This window comes from Ruditapes philippinarum, unplaced genomic scaffold, assembly GCF_026571515.1.
Source record: "Ruditapes philippinarum isolate M1 unplaced genomic scaffold, ASM2657151v2 ctg5516_1_1_1_1, whole genome shotgun sequence".
NCBI lineage: Eukaryota > Metazoa > Mollusca > Bivalvia > Venerida > Veneridae > Ruditapes > Ruditapes philippinarum.
This window is the reverse complement of record NW_026854530.1, coordinates 5,568-24,198: the sequence shown is the minus strand read 5'-3', so window position 1 is coordinate 24,198 and position 18,631 is coordinate 5,568. Positions and strand designations below refer to the sequence as shown.

The window sequence follows — 18,631 nt, the reverse complement described above, 5'->3', positions numbered from 1 at the left end:
TTTTATTATAAATTTAGGGCGGATTTAAATAATCATTATTTTGAGATAAACCTTTCCCTGCTTGTTGTATTGTAATTTATTATTTTTTTCTACTTTCATTTTTTTAAAATTCGTTTTTGTTTTCCCTTTTAAAAACTGCTAGAAAAATTTAACGTTTTAGCAATGTTTTGTGTAAATTTTGTATTATCTTTTTTATATATCCCGTTGGGGGTTCCATTTCCGCTCTACGTACATATAGAAAAATTAAACCCCACTTATTTAAAAATAAAACGAAATTTTTTTTATTTCTACACAGGTGCGGAAACGTTGTTTGGCCCTCTACTCAAAACCCCTCAAAATTACAAAAACACCCAAAAAAAAACCCCAAAAAATAAACCTTTTTTGTGGGCATATTTTTTACCCTTAAGACCTTAGAGAGGTTATCCGCTCTTTATAGTTACGTGTATATTTATGGTAGTACTTGAGAAAATTCATATGTAAGTTAATAAATGTTTACTTCGCAATATATTTATTAATAGAAACGATATCTTTTTCATACGATTATAGTTTTCCCCAGATTGTACTTTCTTTTTCGTTTTTTAATTTCTTAATAATATACACATTTTATTTAATAAAAGATCAGGGCATATTAATGGGATTATATATATATACAGTAATAGTATAGCGGCGAGACTTTTAATTTGGAAATAGCATAGCCTGGCGCGACATCGAGTTTTTTTCACTACAAAAAAATAAGGCTAGTATAACAGCAACCGCCTTTTTATTAATATTTTAATCACATGGCAAAAAAATAAAAGAAAATAAAAAATATAAAAAATAAAGAAAATCCCTCCAAATGTCTAGGAAAACCCCAGTACTAAATATCCAAATTAAAAAATTAAAGGACAGGTGCGTTTTAATACGATGTTTTTCATGGGAATTCGCTCCGATCCCCTTTAAACTTCCCTGTGTTTTTTCCACATTTCAATTTATTTATACTTTCGATGACTTCACCAGAAGAAATTTCAGAATTTAAATACAGATTTTCCTCATCAGTATTAACTCTAAAGTCCTAATTACTTTCAAATATATTAGGCTGGTTACTTTTCAATAATAACTCATGAAAATAATCAAACCAAGGTACCGTATCTATCAATGAAGATTGTTAATTTATATTACCATTTCTAGATTTTAACAGTTTCCAAAAGGCTTTGGGGTTTGATCGTAACTTAATTAGTTGATCGCGCTTAGACTTTTGGTAAAGATACTTTTTATAGCACGTTTTTCAAAACGTTTTCGGAGCGCTACACATTGTTGAAAGTCTTATATGTTATTAGTCCAGCAAAATCGTCGTAGAGCTGCGTATTTAAGCTGCTTAGTTGTTTCACATTCTCGATCCCACAAGGGTTAATTATTATTTACACTATTTCGCGCTAAATATCTTACGCGCATATTTGCTGATGATTTGTTATAAATATTAATGATATGATGACTTGTATTGTTTATATTTAGATATATTTCATTAAGTACATTCTCTCGTATAGAATTATACTCCGCGGTAAATAATTGTAAGAAATCCGCCATATACCTATCATTCCATCTATAATTGTGGACATGTATTTCATTAAAGTTTTCATTTTTCTTATTATATCTAATAAATGGTTGCCCTCGCTCTAAAGTCATTCTTGCACAAATTGGTAAATGATCTGATTCGTGACGCTCTTCAACGTTAAAAATATCAGACGAGACAATAGGATAGTAAACAACACTTGCTCCATTGTAAGTTAAACAAGTAAAATTACCTGCAACATCATTGTACAAAAGACCATTTAAAATATGGATACTATGAATACAACATAATTCTACAAGAGACTTCCTAAATAAATTATATCTCTCAATATATTTGTTATTTTTATAGAAATTTCAAAATAGTCTGAATTATAATCAACTTCTGTATTAAATATTACATCTAAATTATCATGTGGAATATAATCTAACAAATCATTCGTACGTGCATTGAAATCGCCACATAATTATAGATATACATTTGGATACATATTATTTAATATTTCAATATAACTTTAAATGGTTTTAATTCCATTTTTTTTCGGACCTTTTGTCATAAATATACGTGAAAGTTATCAGGTGCGATTTAATGTACACTGAAACACCACTACTGTTACGTAAAGAGCCAGAAGATTTTAAACGTATGTTATGTATGTATCCCTCATTATAAGGTATTCACTTTAGGTTTATAACTAGTACCGAAGGCTTCAAATTAGCATATATACTTAACATGCACTATCATATTGCACAACTTTGCACCATAACGTTTATAATTATATACAATTAAAGACCGGTGATTATGTTGTTTCCATAACAATGATAACATTATGGTCGATAATACCGGGTGTCTCTTTTATTTAATAATGAATTATGAAGGAAAATATGTATAATATGCAAGTGACGCACCAACTGTTTGTGATTAATATATTACACTATTTCAATAAACTTGATATATCTGACGTAAGCGAAGTTTACGGTTTATATTACAACATATTTTATTGATCGATTTTAGATAAACCCTCTTCCGGTTTCGCTTTAGAAAAGGACAAACAGGGATTGTTTTAAAATAAAACAAAACTGTTGCTAGAATATCTGATCAGGTAATTTATATATTTTATGATAAATAAAGTAAAGGTTTGTTTTTCGTATAATTTCTTTAGTTAATATGTAATGTCTTTGTGCTACAAATATACAATCAGGCTAGGCTTCACATATGTCCTACCTGACATGACGACTTAGTTTATATATTTTGATACTTAATTTCCTTAACTACAAATGGACAGTTTCAAATAAAAAAAAGCTGGGTAACTATGTGTTGCAAATTCAAAATTAAAAAAACAGCGCAAGTTTATGTTGCAGTTCAACAGGTTAAGGTATATTTCCAAGGTAACGTTGGACTTTATATAAAGCAATGGAATTTAATCATGTATTTTCAAGTTATTTTGTCTTTTACGCATTCTTTGATAAAAGATTAACACTTTACGTTATTTAAATCTACAAACTTTGCACATATGCGTCTCTAAAATATTCTCTTTTTTATACAAAGGATGGTAAATTGATATATGAATACGATATATGTGGTTTTAACTTCAAAATATTTTAAAATGATTTGATTTAGTTATGAACTTATATTTTATAAATTGTATAACCTTTATTTGAGTCACGATATCTAACAATTTGTATTGAACTACTTCTTTGTATTCAAGACGGAAGTTAACCGACCTAATGTAATAAATCTAGTATATCATAAACATGCTAGCTATAGCTAGTGTGGCCTTATTTTAGTCAATTTAGAGAATGGTTAGATTCGGCAACTAATTTCTTCTTTACAAACACATTCGTCACCGAGTGTAGGGTGTGGGAGTCTGTGCTTAGGGTTAAGTGTATGTGGATTATTAGGTCGTAAAAAATTAAGGTGATTCTGCTTTGTCAGCCATGTTTGTTTTCACAAAGTCTGTCCAAAGTGAAAGTAGGCCAAAATTCATATAACAACAAAGCTCACATTGTTATATGATGAGCCATTTGCAAGTACACTTCCAGTTCTATGTTTTAAAGACAATTATAAACAAAAATAAAAATGATAACAATAAGAATATTTACCTTGAATGTGCCACATTTCTGAAGACCAAAAACATTCTGTTGCAAAGTTTTATACACATTTCATGAATGGCAAAATCCTTTTTAAAGTCTGTTTTAGTGCCTACAAAAGCTATTTTTTGCATAAAATACAAAAAACTTTAAAAAACATGAATCTTAGGAAAGTAGTTTATCTGACCTTGAAAAAACATGGCCACCATGACATGTGTAAAAAAAGTAGTACCATGAAAATAAACATCATTTACCTATTACTTGTGTGCATGACAAACAGACACACTTCACTGTTACACATAAAAAAGGTTAGATTTTAAAGTTTGATTGTGTTTTCATTTCAATTGTAGTTCATAAGGCTATAAATGATGATTGTTTTCTTGCACTACTTTTTTACAAAAAATAATGGAGGCCATGTGCTTAGAAGGACATAAGATACGGATTTATTTGGAGTTAAGTTTTGAAAGATTTTTGTATTTGCTGCAAAAAATAGCTTTTGTAGGCACTAACACAGACTTTAAAAAGGATTTTGCCATTCATGAAATGTGCATAAAACTTTGCAACAAAATGTTTTTGGTCTTCAGAAATGTGGCACATTCAAGGTAAATATTCTTATTGTTATCATTTTTATTTTTGTTTATAATTGTCTTTTAAACATAGAACTGGAAGTGTACTTGCAAATGGCTCATCATATAACAATGTGAGCTTTGTTGTTATATGAATTTGGCCTACTTTCACTTTGGACATACTTTGTGAAAACAAACATGGCTGACAAAGCAGAATCACCTTAAGTCGTATGTTCCTCAAAAGCGGAAATAAATCCGATTTATATTTGAATCGTAATTTAATACTTTGGACCACTATACCATTACCTAAAATTTGTAAAAATAAAGGAATTCCGGAAAACAAAAAGTAAAGCTTTAAATGTAGATCACAAACTCACCTTTTTAATCTGTTTCGTTGATTACATCTTCAGAAGAAGAATTTATCTTTGTAGATAAAGTTGCTGAAAATGGCGTCATTTCCAAAGGTTTCTATATTTTCACCCTCCGAAAAAGAAGAATGTCTCGAGACTGTAAGTATATTCAGACAACAGGAGGTGCTGGCTGTTGACAGTGAAGGAATTCAACTTGGTAAAGATGGACCTCTGACACTGCTGCAAATCGGAACCAAAGATGGGAGTGCCTATCTTTTTGATGTCATGCTTGATAAGGAAGAACAAGATAAACATTTCTTTGAGGATACTGGGCTTGATGATTTACTAGAAAGTTCTGAAATATTAAAGGTAAAGTTTGAAATTTGAGAACTTAGTTATATTCTAGTTAATATACATGTACATTGTATATCACAAAACATAATATGACATAAAAATGAAAGAAAAAAAAGGACTATGTGGCACCCTTTAATAAAAACTGTAAGAATGTTACACTGGCTTCCGGTAATGACCGAAATATCTAGCTCTAAAGTACGGTCTGCAAACAGTAACGCGAGAGCTCAGTGTGGCCATCCCACGTGACCCGTGACATCAGAAATGATGCGGTTCACAAAAACAAATCGATACTAATTCATATTTCTTATTTCAAAACCAATTAAAAACGAGTTGGGGCAGTTCAAAGCGCACAATTTACTTTTTTTCCGTAACCATGGTTTCATATTTTGTTCAACATTCGAACAGCGGTTTTGAAGCAGAATTGCAGAATTACAATTGAAAATAGAGATTTTGGTGTGAAGCATTCATGATTTATCATTTTATTGTTTATTGCTTCTATTGCCCTCTTTCGACATCTTCGGAGGTACATTTCTTGTACAAGCCTTGAATGTAACGTTTTAAACTGAAATTACATTCACAACACGCCGATTGGAACATATTTTACCTGAAATAAGCCCTATTTATTGAAAAATACTTCCAATACTTGACCTTATTTAGCTTACTTTTATCCAGTTTCAAAATATTGCATACACGTTTTTCCTCGAAACATCTGTGTAAGAAGTGTAAATATATATTTCAGTTGTTCTACAAACCCTATTTCATCATAAAATTTGTACAATTTTATAGTCCCGAAAATTTGTCATTACCGAAACCCGTTATTTATTGTCCGCATTTCAAATATAAATCGGGCTAATCGATTGACGTCGTCTTGATTAAAGCTTTTTGGCGGTAATAATTTTAAAAAGAAGTTATGGAAGGTGAGGAAAGCCACTTTAAAGGTAGGAAATGATTTATAAAGCAAACACAATATCTCCGTCATTAACGAACGAATCCATTCGATAAAAGTACAATATATATGTATGTTGAAATGTTTAAAATGAATAAATTTACTTTGTATAATTTAAGAACAATCTGTGAAGTATATTGTAAACAAACATGGCTGCCAATCGAAATAGATTAATATGACATTTCCTAAACAGTCATTACCGAAACGATATATTTTGTTATGGAAATGACAATATCGTTTTAGCAATGACAAAATGCCAACTCACAAATAACTTTATATTAGCGATTATTTGTAAAATATTATTACGATAAAGTAATGGCTTTATAGGTTTATTTTTTAAATAATATTAATTTTCCTTGAGACATGGAATATAGCATTGTATGATAAATGTCAGTTTTAATGGTATATATGCATAATTACACAAACGCAGCTTTATATAACAACCTTGTGCTATTACTTAAGTTTCCTAGTTTAAAGCAATTACATATACTCGTATTATAATAATAAATGAACAAGTGACAGAAGAAATATCAATAAAATAGTATGAAGTTTGTTTAAAATATTTTGATCTGAACATTTCACGTATTTTGACAAATCATGCTACTGTTTTTTTTCTTTTAGACCTCAAGAAAAAATTGTTCAATTAGGACAAATTCATTAGAGAATTAGAACAAACTTTAAAAACAGTTCTTAGGCAGGAAGATATTGAACCTTTTTCTAAACACATTTGTGGCATATATAACAGAATATTGGATAACAAAGATAAAAGAAAATTGTTTCAACTTAGGCTATGGCGTATCTGGCATTAACAAGCGGTGAAAGGACTGTACTCTGGCGCAAACGTCAGAATGAGGACCAAGAAAGGAATGCAAAATACAACGAGAATTAACGCCAGAGGTGCAAGAAGAGGCGTGGTCACTACAATTAATAAATAAAAGGCGAAACTTGCTTAAGAATAAAAACTCAAAGAAGCAAAAGGATGCTATGATAATTAAACATATACAACAACAGCTGATGACCCCCATAGCCCAACAGACAACTCTGCAAACGTTCTACAAAAAAGAACGAAAACGTACAAGAAAAGAAAACTTAAAAGCAATGAGAGACCTATTTCAATTGAGAGATAGATTTGATTGTGAAAGATGGCTCAAAGAGAAACAGGAAGGACAAAATGAGTTATCAGATAAAAATTATGTAGAAACAAAATACCGTTAAAATACATGCTAGGGAAATATGCTCAAAGAGTGCTAGCTATGAAAGTGAACCAGAACACAAAAAGGCAAATCAAACAAAAACTTTGGTCATGAATAAAAATAATATAAGTTGCAGACTATTTTGAACGTGAAGACAACTCAAGAATCAAAGGGAGTAAGAAGTGAACTGTTACACAACTGGGAACCAAAAGCGGATTCGCATATTAAGAGGCAGTATAAAGCATAAAAATTTCTTGAGTGAGCAAAAAAGTAAAATATCGTATAATCTTTTCTGTAAACTTAATCCATTCTATGTTATTTAACCAACATCAGCTATTTTTTTTTAATTGCACGTACCTTGACCTAAAATGAAATCATGTTTAAGTAAAAAAAAATTTTTTAATGTAATCATATTGAAACGGCATGTGTAACTCAAACTAAATTGTGTGCTCGATGTAATTTAATTTATTTTGGGATACACAAATAACAATCGCAAATTCCCTTATCAGACGTATATTTTTTTGCAAGAATACCGATGTTTGACAATTTCATATATTTCAGGACACAGTTTTGTGTGTAAGTATATGAGGTTGATGAATCTTTAATTGGAAGATACTGCACTGCTAAGTATGACCGATTGCCTTATCCAGGCATCATCTTAGATGTAGATGACAATGAATTGGAAGTAGAGGTTATGGACCGCATAGGAGTCAACAGATTTTTCTGACAGATTCTGGTATCAGAAAACATTGCTTGATGGTGAGCCAAAAACGTGACAAAGAAACATTGTCAACTTTACCAAGTTGAAGGCAACGCCATTACAGAAGAAATGAACATTGAATATTTATTTCTTTACTTTGCTGTAAAAATTCATAATTTAATAAAATGTTAACATAATTACGTAAAAATGAACAAACCATGACTATTGATCATTATATTCTTTCGTGTTCTTGCGCTGCTTTAATTCGTTTTTTAAAATTAGTTTTAAATAAGAGAGCTAGTTGGAAAATATGAATTGGTATCGGTTTGTTTATGTGTGCCGCCATTTAACTCCATATCCTTTCCGATATCACAGATAACGTTGGATGGCCAGTCTGGAGTTGCGTGTAAATATTTCCGTCTTTGACGACGGCCAGTGTTTGATTTTGTAAATTACACATATATCATACTTCGGAAATAAATAACGAAAACATATACACGTATTTACTCACTAAACCGTGAGTAAATCAATTATTTTCTATTCTCAAATACTTCTAAACAACAAAAACAACAACAAACATTATAGGTTTAGGTCGTTGTATTTGACAGAATTATCGAGCAAACAAAGAGAGAAAAAAAATTATAGAAAAACAACTCCATAAAGAAAACACTATTGAAGAAAATCACAAAACATTACAACCATTAAATTTTAAAATTTCAAAAAATTATAACTACATTAATTTAAAGACCAACAAAAGAAAAACAGAATAAACTATACTCGCCTTAATGAAAATTCTTTGTCTTAACTTTAATCACCTTGACCAGATCCAATCATCAACCAGAATCAATCATCATGGCTCTAACAACAGTCATCTTGACTAGATTCAGTCATCTTGCCCACACACCAGTCATCCTAACCCAAATGCAGCAATCCTGCTCCTATACAACGGTCATCCTGACCAAACAAAAACATTCAGCCATCCTGGCCTATACAACGGTCATCCTGACCAAATTCAGCCATCCTGGCCTACACAACGGTCATCCTGACCAAATTCAGCCATCCTGGCCTATACAACGGTCATCCTGACCAAACAAAAACATTCAGCCATCCTGGCCTATACAACGGTCATCCTGACCAACTTCAGCCATCCTGGCCTATACAACGGTCATCCTGACCAAATTCAGCCATCCTGGCCTACACAACGGTCATCCTGACCAAATCCAGCCATCCTGGCCTATACAACGGTCATCCTGACCAAACAAAAACATTCAGCCATCCTGGCCTATACAACGGTCATCCTGACCAACTTCAGCCATCCTGGCCTATACAACGGTCATCCTGACCAAATTCAGCCATCCTGGCCTATACAACGGCCATCCTGACCAAATTCAGCCTTCCTGGCCTATACAACAGTCATCCTGACCAAAAGTCTACAAAAGTAATCTTGACAAATATTTTAGTCATTTTGACTACATTCAGATATGCTGGCCTCTGAATGTCACTCACTGACTTAACTACCCTGGCCTTATCCTTTGTTTTTATAGAAGTTTGTGATTTCATTTTAACAGTTTTCTAGATAAATTAACAAGACTCTTAAACGTAATAAAATATTCATCTGAATATATATAATAGCAAATATCTCTTAAAAATATTAAAAATATGTAATTGCTTAATTTCTAGTATTGTACATAATAGAAACTAAATCAGAAATAATAACATAAATAACTGTTAGCATGTAATCACAAATTCTAAAGTAAGAGTCTAGGTTCGAACCCTAACTACTATCGTCTCCACAATTGCAAGATTGCAGTATAATTGCATATAAAAGATAAAAGAAATTGGCTTTTATCTCAAAATAAAAAGTGATGTATTATTTTTGTATAAAACAAATTAAAATAAATTGATTACTATTTAATAAGATTTGCACTATGAATGTTTTAAATCATCAAATTTCAATACAATCATATATTATAAATCTAAATTTAAAGATACTGATAATGTGTTTTCGATGAATCATTCACAATACCATCTTTAGCAGTCGCACTTTCCCATCTACCATGTCTTTGCCAAAGTCTATCACTTGTGTTAATAATTACACAATAATGCTACTTAAACTATCTGCCGTCTTATTCAGCGACCTGTTAATCCAAATAACATTTAAAGATCATTTTCTGCACATGACATAAACATTTTAAATGCGAAATTATGCAACACTAAATCTGTACTTCCTTTTTCTATTGTGCTTACGCAGTTCTTACTATCTGTATGTCATTGAACTGTTTTACCTTTAAATTTTGAAATAAAACTATCCAGACAAAATTGAATCGCTAACAGTCCCTTATACGTCGAACTCTGACAACGTTCATAATCTGACCATACTTTGTGTGCCACAGAACCATCATAGTCAATATATGCAGCACCAGCAACCGCTGACGCATTAGCATATAATTATTAACACTTCCGGTACATAATCTTTAAATAAAGATTTCTGAAAAGGAGAACTTAATATGTTTCTCCAGAATTCAAGAAATGATTTGGCATCATTTGCACGTTGAAATTTCAAACAGTTTTTTTTTAATAATAAATAATAGCTGATTCAACAAAATCCAAATGATCTATAGCTGACTTGTTATTTTTCATAATATAACTCGGAGGTTTAACTAAAAATGGTATAACATAACCATTTTCAATAACAGACAAATATATCTCTATCTACTTGAATAATATCAGTCCAATATTGCAGAAAACTTTTTAATCTTCCTTTAACAGATAAGTCAGAAATTGAGCAAGAGATTTCAAATTTGCTGTTTGTTGTTGTTGCATGCCTTTGTCCACAATGAATTGTTGTTGTTGTTGTTGCTGCGGGCTGAACTGAGAAGAGGGTGTGGCGACTGGTCCCAATGCTCCATGACCACGAGATCCGATTCTAGATGTTGCGACTCCGTATTCGGTGGCACAACCTGATGCGAGGTGTCCAATTTCTCCACATTTATAGCATACTACCTCCCCCAACTGCACGAAGCGCCGCCCCATGGGTCCTCTCGAATAGGGGGTGCTATTTCCTCTATAGCTGCGAAAAGAAGACTGCCCAGAAGGGCTGAAAATATCAGAAAACACAGCTTTCTTACGTTTTTCAATCTTATTAATAGCTCTTTCCTCTGCTTTTCTAATACGCCTATCATCATCCGAATCAGAGGCAAAGTCACACAACTCATACTCATTAACTGTACCCCACCCAGCTGAGGAACTATCAGCAATATGAATAGTTTTATTTCTATGCTCTAATTTTTCTCTTGCTTCCTTCAAAACTTGCTTAGCTTTTGAAGCATCTCTTTTACTAACTGCTCTATCACAAATGTCCAACAGCTCTAAAATTTCACAGTTAAAATCAAATTGCTTCTTATTTCCAGCAATGGAGAAAGAAATTGAATTGTTAATTCTGACCTTCTTTCTTGAAGTTTCAGCTGTCCACTCTACTTCTGCTTTCAAATCGTGTTTCAATTCTGAAAACTTCTGGTCGAAAATTTCTTGCATTTCTCCAATAAGAGCCCTCTTTAAATCTGAACTGCTTTCTTCTGTCATTTTACGAATTGTATTCTGTCAAATACAGACCTCGAGTGACGCTTTTACACATATACACTCTTATAAACAGTACACGCACGTGAAAATCGTTCAAAATGATAAAGGAATGTGCAACAGAGTAAATCGAATTATCGTAAAATCATTAATATTTGCCATAGATATAACAGATACCATAAACTGCGTATTGTTCGAAACGAAAATAATTTCATTTTCATTTAGCACTTTTTTCTTACAGACGGGTATGAATTCACATTTTTTATTCTGGCGACAAAACGCCGTAATCCTAGGCAATTCACAAAAAGCACACATGAATTATCTCATTTTAACGCGCGATTTGTCTTGTACGGAGAATGTAAGATGAGTTTTTCTAGCACCAGTGTAAAAAGTAGAAATAATGTCTTATGAAAGTATTTCAATTCCATCACATCTTTTAAATGTTTGTTTTTAATACACATACCCCTATCGATACAGTCTTTTTATACTTCAGGTTTTACATTCGTCTGGTGGAGACAGTGCTGCTCTTTTTCACCAGTTTGGTATAAAGCTGGAAAACGTCTTTGATACGCAGGTTTGCATCCTAAAATGTCATTGTAAACAAATATTTCCGGGGGTTACGATAGAAATAATATACTGCAATGGCTCTCCGCCTTATATCATTATTAATAATATGAAAATTAAAGTTATTATATCTAGTTTTTTTGGAAATAATTTCTTTGCAACGGAATATATTTGGAAAGGTTATTATCACAAATAGAGAACTATCGTAAACAATTTGTTATGAAAGATACACTTGTTTCAATTTATATCTATATATAATATATAGGTGGCTCATTTGGTAATAGAGGAACACAAAGGATGTAAAATACCTTTACGTGTAAAGCTAGAAGAATTGTTCAGCACGTACTTGAATGCAAGCAAAGAATACACAGAAAAAGATGTTGTGCAGGTAGTATTTGTATATACAAAACGTTTAAAACTTACATTAGATACTTTCTAATGCAAAATCTGCACAATTAAATGAAATGTCTTATAAGTAATATTTTATTGCTACTTTTTATTTGCAGAGGTTCTTTTTTTGTCAGCTTTTCAAATATTTTATTGCGGCAAGTCGCTTTAGTTGCTTCCCATATTCTGAAGCAAATGAAAGTTTGTAGTGAGCGTATCACACACTTAAATATTGTTTATTGTTACGCAGTTATAAGAGTTCCGAAATTGAAACCTCACTAAAAATGTCATTCCTTTCATAAACGGAACGATTCGTTATTATGTTCGTTTAGTTATAGTGTGTTTGCAAAGGAAATAATTAGAATGTCCAAATAGCGCAATGAATTGCGCGCAGTTAACGCAGATTTGTGCAATTCTGTAGCCGAAACAAGCACTTCGGAGAGTAATTGAACTGTGTGCACGTCATATTGAATGAAATGAATTAGCGCATACGGTTGCTGAAAAATTATGTTTTAAATATCATGTTTCCATGATTATGTCAATTATTCAAGAATGACGACCTGACTAGCATATTGATCATGACTTATGTTTCGTCGATATCTTTAAATATGCAATATATAGATTACTATATAGTTTTGGATATTCCGTGAGACATTTGCCAAACTACTTGTGTCATATTACATTTAAATAAGCCGATAAAATATGACTGATACCATTTTTACGAGGCAACGCCAAATTCGTGAATGGTGTACGAAACAATGTTGGTTACCTCATTCAAAGTAAATGCATCTTATTTGTCATGCTCCCTTCTTGTGTTATATGTCACTAGTAGTTTGGTAAATGTCTAAGGTATTATACTGAATATGAAGAAAATAAAGTTTTAAATGCGTATAATTTTTATGTATTAATTTTTTTCTTCGCCTTAAAAACGGTAGGGTGCTCTTCATTCACTCGAATTATCTAAAGAAGTAAACATATTCTTTTAAAATGTTTGTAATGCTAGTATTAATTATAATGTCATAGCAGCCGTTTGCGCTTCTTTATTTCCTTTAATCTAACTCAAGATAAAATATTTCGATACTTACTGTGTATCTTGTTTTGGCAATAGCATTGCACATATTCGGCGTTACGTTAATTTGTATTATTTGCACTTTCCTGCGGTACAGGATGTGCTCTGTGTAATAAGATTCAACAGAATTTACGCTTCAATTTTTCTTCTTTTTTTAATTATTACATTTATAATTTACACCTGAACGAATTGCAAGATCACAGTATGCTTGTTTATCTAATATGTGTATTTGCAAAAATATTATTTGGCCTCGGTGTGGCCGGTAAAATTTCGTCAATGTTCATTAACATACACTTCAGGTAAATACACTTCAGTGAAGTGAGTAAGTGAATTGATCTAAAAATGAAAGTCAGTAATACAGTTTGATAGTATTTAGTATAACATAACAATAAGCCACGAAATTTATTTACATTGGAGTTGAAATAGCGAGATACATGATCCGATATTACATACATGTATAGTTATACAGCAGATAATAAAATGTTCTAAAACAAAATATTATAAATCATTATATAAATATTCAATCTAAATTACTTTTTTCAAGCAACATTTTTAACGATATCGAAATGATACATTTCTATTGTGCTTTCTTCAATATTTGAAAAATTTATGAAAAATGGGCCTATTGTAGACCTTTTTACTTTAATGTTTTGTTATTACAGTTCTTAGTGATCTTTAACATTGACCTTTTGACATGGAAATTACTGTGATAGGTAATATTCACCAAGGCACAACCTACATCACAGATCTTACATCAATGCACTTTGATGAAATGGCCAGTTTAATTTTGTTTTACAGATCCTATTGATCTAGTGACCTTCACCTATAACCTTAAGACTTGAAAATAGGTATGGCAGGTAGAATCCATCAATGAGCATCGTAATCAAAATCTGAAATGACTTTGCCTATGCATTTTGCTGATAGATCTTGACCTTTTAACCTAAACAATAGGTTTGGCAAGATGTTTCCACCAACGAAGTTCAGTGTACTATTGTTGTTATATTGAAGTTAATGACCATAAACGAAAAACCAACGCCTTCATCGACGAATGGATAAGGACAATAACTCAAAATTTTTATCGTTAAGTTGAACTTAAAAGATATATTTTTCGCTATAATTGCTTTGATAAAATCCTTAAGTTTATTTTACTCCATCAATTTAAATTTTACAGCTTGAATTTCTGAAGAAGAATGCCAAATTTTGGGCTACAAGACCATTGACACAAAACATGATTGACTATGCATCAAATGACGTTTCTTCTCTTTTGATAGATGTGTATGTTCATCAAAAAAGGTATACTGTATTCTAATTGTCCTTATGTTAAAAAGAATCCCTTGCTTTGAAAAATACGTATGATACATATTTTACTGCTATTGTACCCATTATCATATATTTGGTATCATTTGATAGGTACCTGGAGGAAAATGAGCTTATGGCAACGTTCTCTGAAAGATTACAAGAAGAAATAGAATTCGAAATTGATGAAGTGAACAAAGAAAGACGCCAAAATAGATTCTCTGAAATAAAGAGAGACATCATAAGTACCATATGTGAACAGTATGAAGAAGGGACGGTTTTGGATGACCTTACCAGTGACGAAGTATGTTATGTGTTTTCAATTCTTGCTCCGATTTATGATAAAATAACGACGTCATTAACATACAAAATTACCAGTGAATAAAGTTTTACATCATGATTATCATGCAGATAGACTGGATTAAAGAGCCTGAATCATTTTGTCGTGATGCTCAACTGATGTCCCTTTTTAATTTTTGTTTGTTGTCTGTTAAATATTAAAACGTAAAACAATATGACTTTCACTTTTATTAAAACACTCAATCCGCGCGCGGCGGCAAACACGGAGACGGCAGCAACAACCACGTGCACCACACACATGGATCCGTCCCACAACACACGAGTCACGCACGCACGCAACGGCGCGCGCACACACACACACACACACACAAACAAACGGTATTAGTTATTACATAGTTGTTTTTTTTTCTTCTTCAGAAAAGAGCATTACTTTATACTACCCTAAACGAAATCAAATCTGCTAACTATCCCGAGATTATACGAAATTTGAAACTAGAATCTTTAGATCATTTCCTGCAAGATCTTGAAGAAAAGCTGAGAGATGCTGAGACATTCTATTTAAAACCACATGTGATGCAAAAACTGAAGGACATTGAATCCGCGGGAACAAAAGCTTTAAAAAAACACGCTTCAAGACTAAAGAAAACAGTACAACAGATTACAGTTGATGACATCGAAAGAAAGTATGACATAAATACACCGCTTACTCACATTTCCAGAGCAGAAATTAAATTTCTCCAAAACCTAAGACCACTTTATGATGATATTGAATATACAGAGACTGTCAATAAACTACATTGGAAAGTGATAGAGGATCACCTTGATGAAGACCTTGAGAGATTGGCATCTGATCCGGAATTTGAAGTACAGAATATCCAAAAGTTAATACGCTTCATACACGATGTTAGAGTCCCTGAAAACGTCCAACGCAAAGCGAAAGAAGTCAGAAAAATAAATGAAGATTCTGTGTTAGAACGGCTTCCTCACAAATATGATTTAGATACTTGTGTTGATGAGCTTACAGAGCAAGAGAAAATAGTTCTCGATAGGCTTGACGTCATACGTAATATGTACGATCCTGTCATCGTAGATTTACATTGGAAAGTAACATATTTTGTACTCTGCGAGGATTATGAAAATTTTATGTCGGGGAAATTGAAAATTCAGGGTTATATGAGTAAAAAGCTTGAATTTCTGTCGACAAATGAGAGGGTACCAGATATAACTAGGGAAAAAGCAAAAGAGTTCCAGCATGTGATTTGCCACCAGAAAACTACACGACGTGGAAAGAAGCATAACAAGTAAACCGAATACAAAAATGCACATCTAAGAAGGTTATTTCTGTAGTATATTACAAGTCAGTTAGCATAAACCCTTTTCTGAATGTTTCTCGAAAGCACTTTGTAAATGAAACATGCCAAAAGATGCCATAATATTTAATTTGCCATTGCATTGAAGTCAAAACTTGAAAGGATTACATGAACCAGATGATTGCGTCTTTAAAGATGATCAAGAAAAAAGACATCATGCTATATATACAAAGATTATTATTTAAACTTATCACTTAAATAAGTGAACAGTATACCAACTCAATCTTGCTGTAATATTCTAAGGTAATTTACCCGAGCATTTATTTTGGTTCTTTCATGATCACCCATTTTTTATGTAGTGTATTTTGAATGTATATGAAGGTTGTTTAATCGCACATTGTTTTGTTTTGTCTGCTTTTTGAATCATTTTACTCTCTGTGATACGGCAGCTTCAGAATCTTAAATTTGCGTTATGCTCCGGCTAGTTTTTTTCTCGTTTCCGGAACACGGGAATCATCAGTCGCTTTTCTTGTGGATTTTTGTTTTTCCTTTCACAAATCTATAATTACTGCTGAAGTAACACGTCTACGAATGTTTTTTAAATATTTGATTGTTATATATTTATGTGTAAAGATGATTTGACGGTAGCATACATGCTATAGAACTAGCTGAGCCACCGACATTTTAAAGTTTCCATTCTACTAATGTATAGATATATATGGAATTTTTATGTCTCATATCAAATAACATGTTCAACTTTGCAATGGTAAACATATCATTTATTCAATAACACTGTCGATATTGTATAATAAATGTAAGTTGCACGTTTGAATGTAAACAGGGATTGTACTTATGTTGCCAACTTATTGTACTCATTTTTCATTACTGTATATAGATATAACCATCTTATTACATTAAGGACTGATAACAATAAGGATACGTTTATATAAAGGGATATGAATCTTGAGGAAGAAAAAAATGGGAGAAAAAACAACAACACAAAAAAAACCATTTCATTTTAGAAAGGTTGTTTAATAAACATTAAGGCCTATGAGTAAATTACTTACATGTAGTTAATTAAATTTGCTGTTATTCTGTGTTGTTATTTGTTGTTTTTAAGTCTTATGACCTATTTATTTTTCATTGTAACGTATTTATTTTAGTCAAAAGCATTAACAGCTACATTTTTGTGAATATAGAATAAATAGGTTTATCACTAACCGTGCCGCTTTTGCGACTCCGTAAAAATTGAAAAATTTGTAATCAAGTTAAAATTTTATGAATAAGTTAAACTTACCAGTCATAAATATACATGTAGGATTTACTTCCCTTTGTTTACAATCGGACTCGCCGAGGCGCATGCGTAAACTAAAAAGCAAGCGTCCATAGGACCGGTAAAAGCATGCGCCCCTCAGTTTTACTGATTAAGTGAAAACAATTACACCATCCGAATATTACCAAGGCGTGGTGGTGGGAAACTAGTATGACTGGTAAGTTTAACTTATTCATAAAATTTTAACTTGATTACAAATTTTTCAATTTTATTTCACTCGTTAAACTTACCAGTCATAAATATACATGTAAGGATTGATTTCAAAGCAATACTCACCTCTGATGGTGGTGTAGGGTAATATCTACTGACAAAAATCTTTATGCAACAAATATGTATCTGTTCCCCAATTATGTACATGAAAAAACCATTCTTTATTCTCACTATGTACAGAAATATCTGTTTCCTCTTTGTATAAATGTACAGAACAACACTGTCAATACTGTTTCCACTTGTATAACACTATGTCCACTATATTCTCCAGAAACACTATCTTCACTAATGTACACAATATATGTATATTCCAATGCACTTATCGAGTGCCATAAAATATGAAAAATCCCTCAATAAGTTGATATAGCGACTCGCTAAAAGTTAAAATTTAATTTTAGTTCAAAAAACTTATTTCAAGTTTTCAACACTGTTGAAGTACTATTTACATTTCTTAGATAAAAACGTGTAAAAGTAGTCTCTCTACTCCAGTCTGCTGAAGCTAAAATTGATTCAATTGATGCACCCTTGAACAATGCAAAAGATGGACCAATAGCTCTGGTACTATGAGCTTTAACTTTAACCTTATCATCTTGAAGTGTTAACTTTAATGTCTGAACAATCCAGTTTGATAACGTTTGAGAACTAACTGGTTCTTATTTCATGCTTTCCAGTGTTTTATTGTAATATATTAGATGATTATATTCTGATAAACCACTAGTGAAATTTATAAAATATAATTTTCACTGTAGCCGGACTATATCCGAATGCAGATGAAAAGAAAATCATAACTAAATGGAATAACAGGCAGAAATAAATGCCGTCATACGTAAATTGTGATTCTTTA

The 18,631-nt window shown here is 31.9% G+C and overlaps 1 protein-coding gene across 3 annotated transcripts; it reads left to right on the top strand.

The window, feature by feature from the left end:
* The first annotated feature begins 1,091 nt into the window (after positions 1–1,091).
* LOC132740386 (uncharacterized) lies at positions 1,092–16,516 on the top strand. 3 transcript variants are annotated; one of them, XM_060728280.1, is made up of 7 exons: positions 1,092–2,645; positions 4,613–4,918; positions 11,812–11,892; positions 12,148–12,270; positions 14,510–14,631; positions 14,749–14,938; positions 15,352–16,516. In XM_060728280.1, the coding sequence occupies exons 2-7, from the start codon at positions 4,646–4,648 to the stop codon at positions 16,237–16,239; spliced, it is 1,677 nt and encodes a 558-aa protein (XP_060584263.1). In that variant the 5' UTR covers positions 1,092–2,645; positions 4,613–4,645; the 3' UTR covers positions 16,240–16,516. The 3 variants fall into 3 exon arrangements, with proteins under 3 accessions (XP_060584263.1, XP_060584262.1, XP_060584264.1); XM_060728279.1 differs by having other exon boundaries at positions 1,093–2,645; positions 4,631–4,918; positions 15,352–16,515; XM_060728281.1 differs by lacking the exon at positions 1,092–2,645 and adding an exon at positions 2,720–3,428 and having other exon boundaries at positions 4,631–4,918.
* The last annotated feature ends 2,115 nt before the right edge of the window (positions 16,517–18,631 follow it).

Excerpts from the sequence above, each read along its gene's own strand:
- LOC132740386 (XM_060728280.1), top strand. The coding sequence starts at position 4,646 with ATGGCGTCATTTCCAAAGGTTTCTATATTTTCACCCTCCGAAAAAGAA. Across the intron at positions 4,919-11,811 it reads AAAGTTCTGAAATATTAAAG|GTTTTACATTCGTCTGGTGG; the intron begins GTAAAGTTTGAA and ends TTTATACTTCAG. Across the intron at positions 14,632-14,748 it reads GTGTATGTTCATCAAAAAAG|GTACCTGGAGGAAAATGAGC; the intron begins GTATACTGTATT and ends ATCATTTGATAG.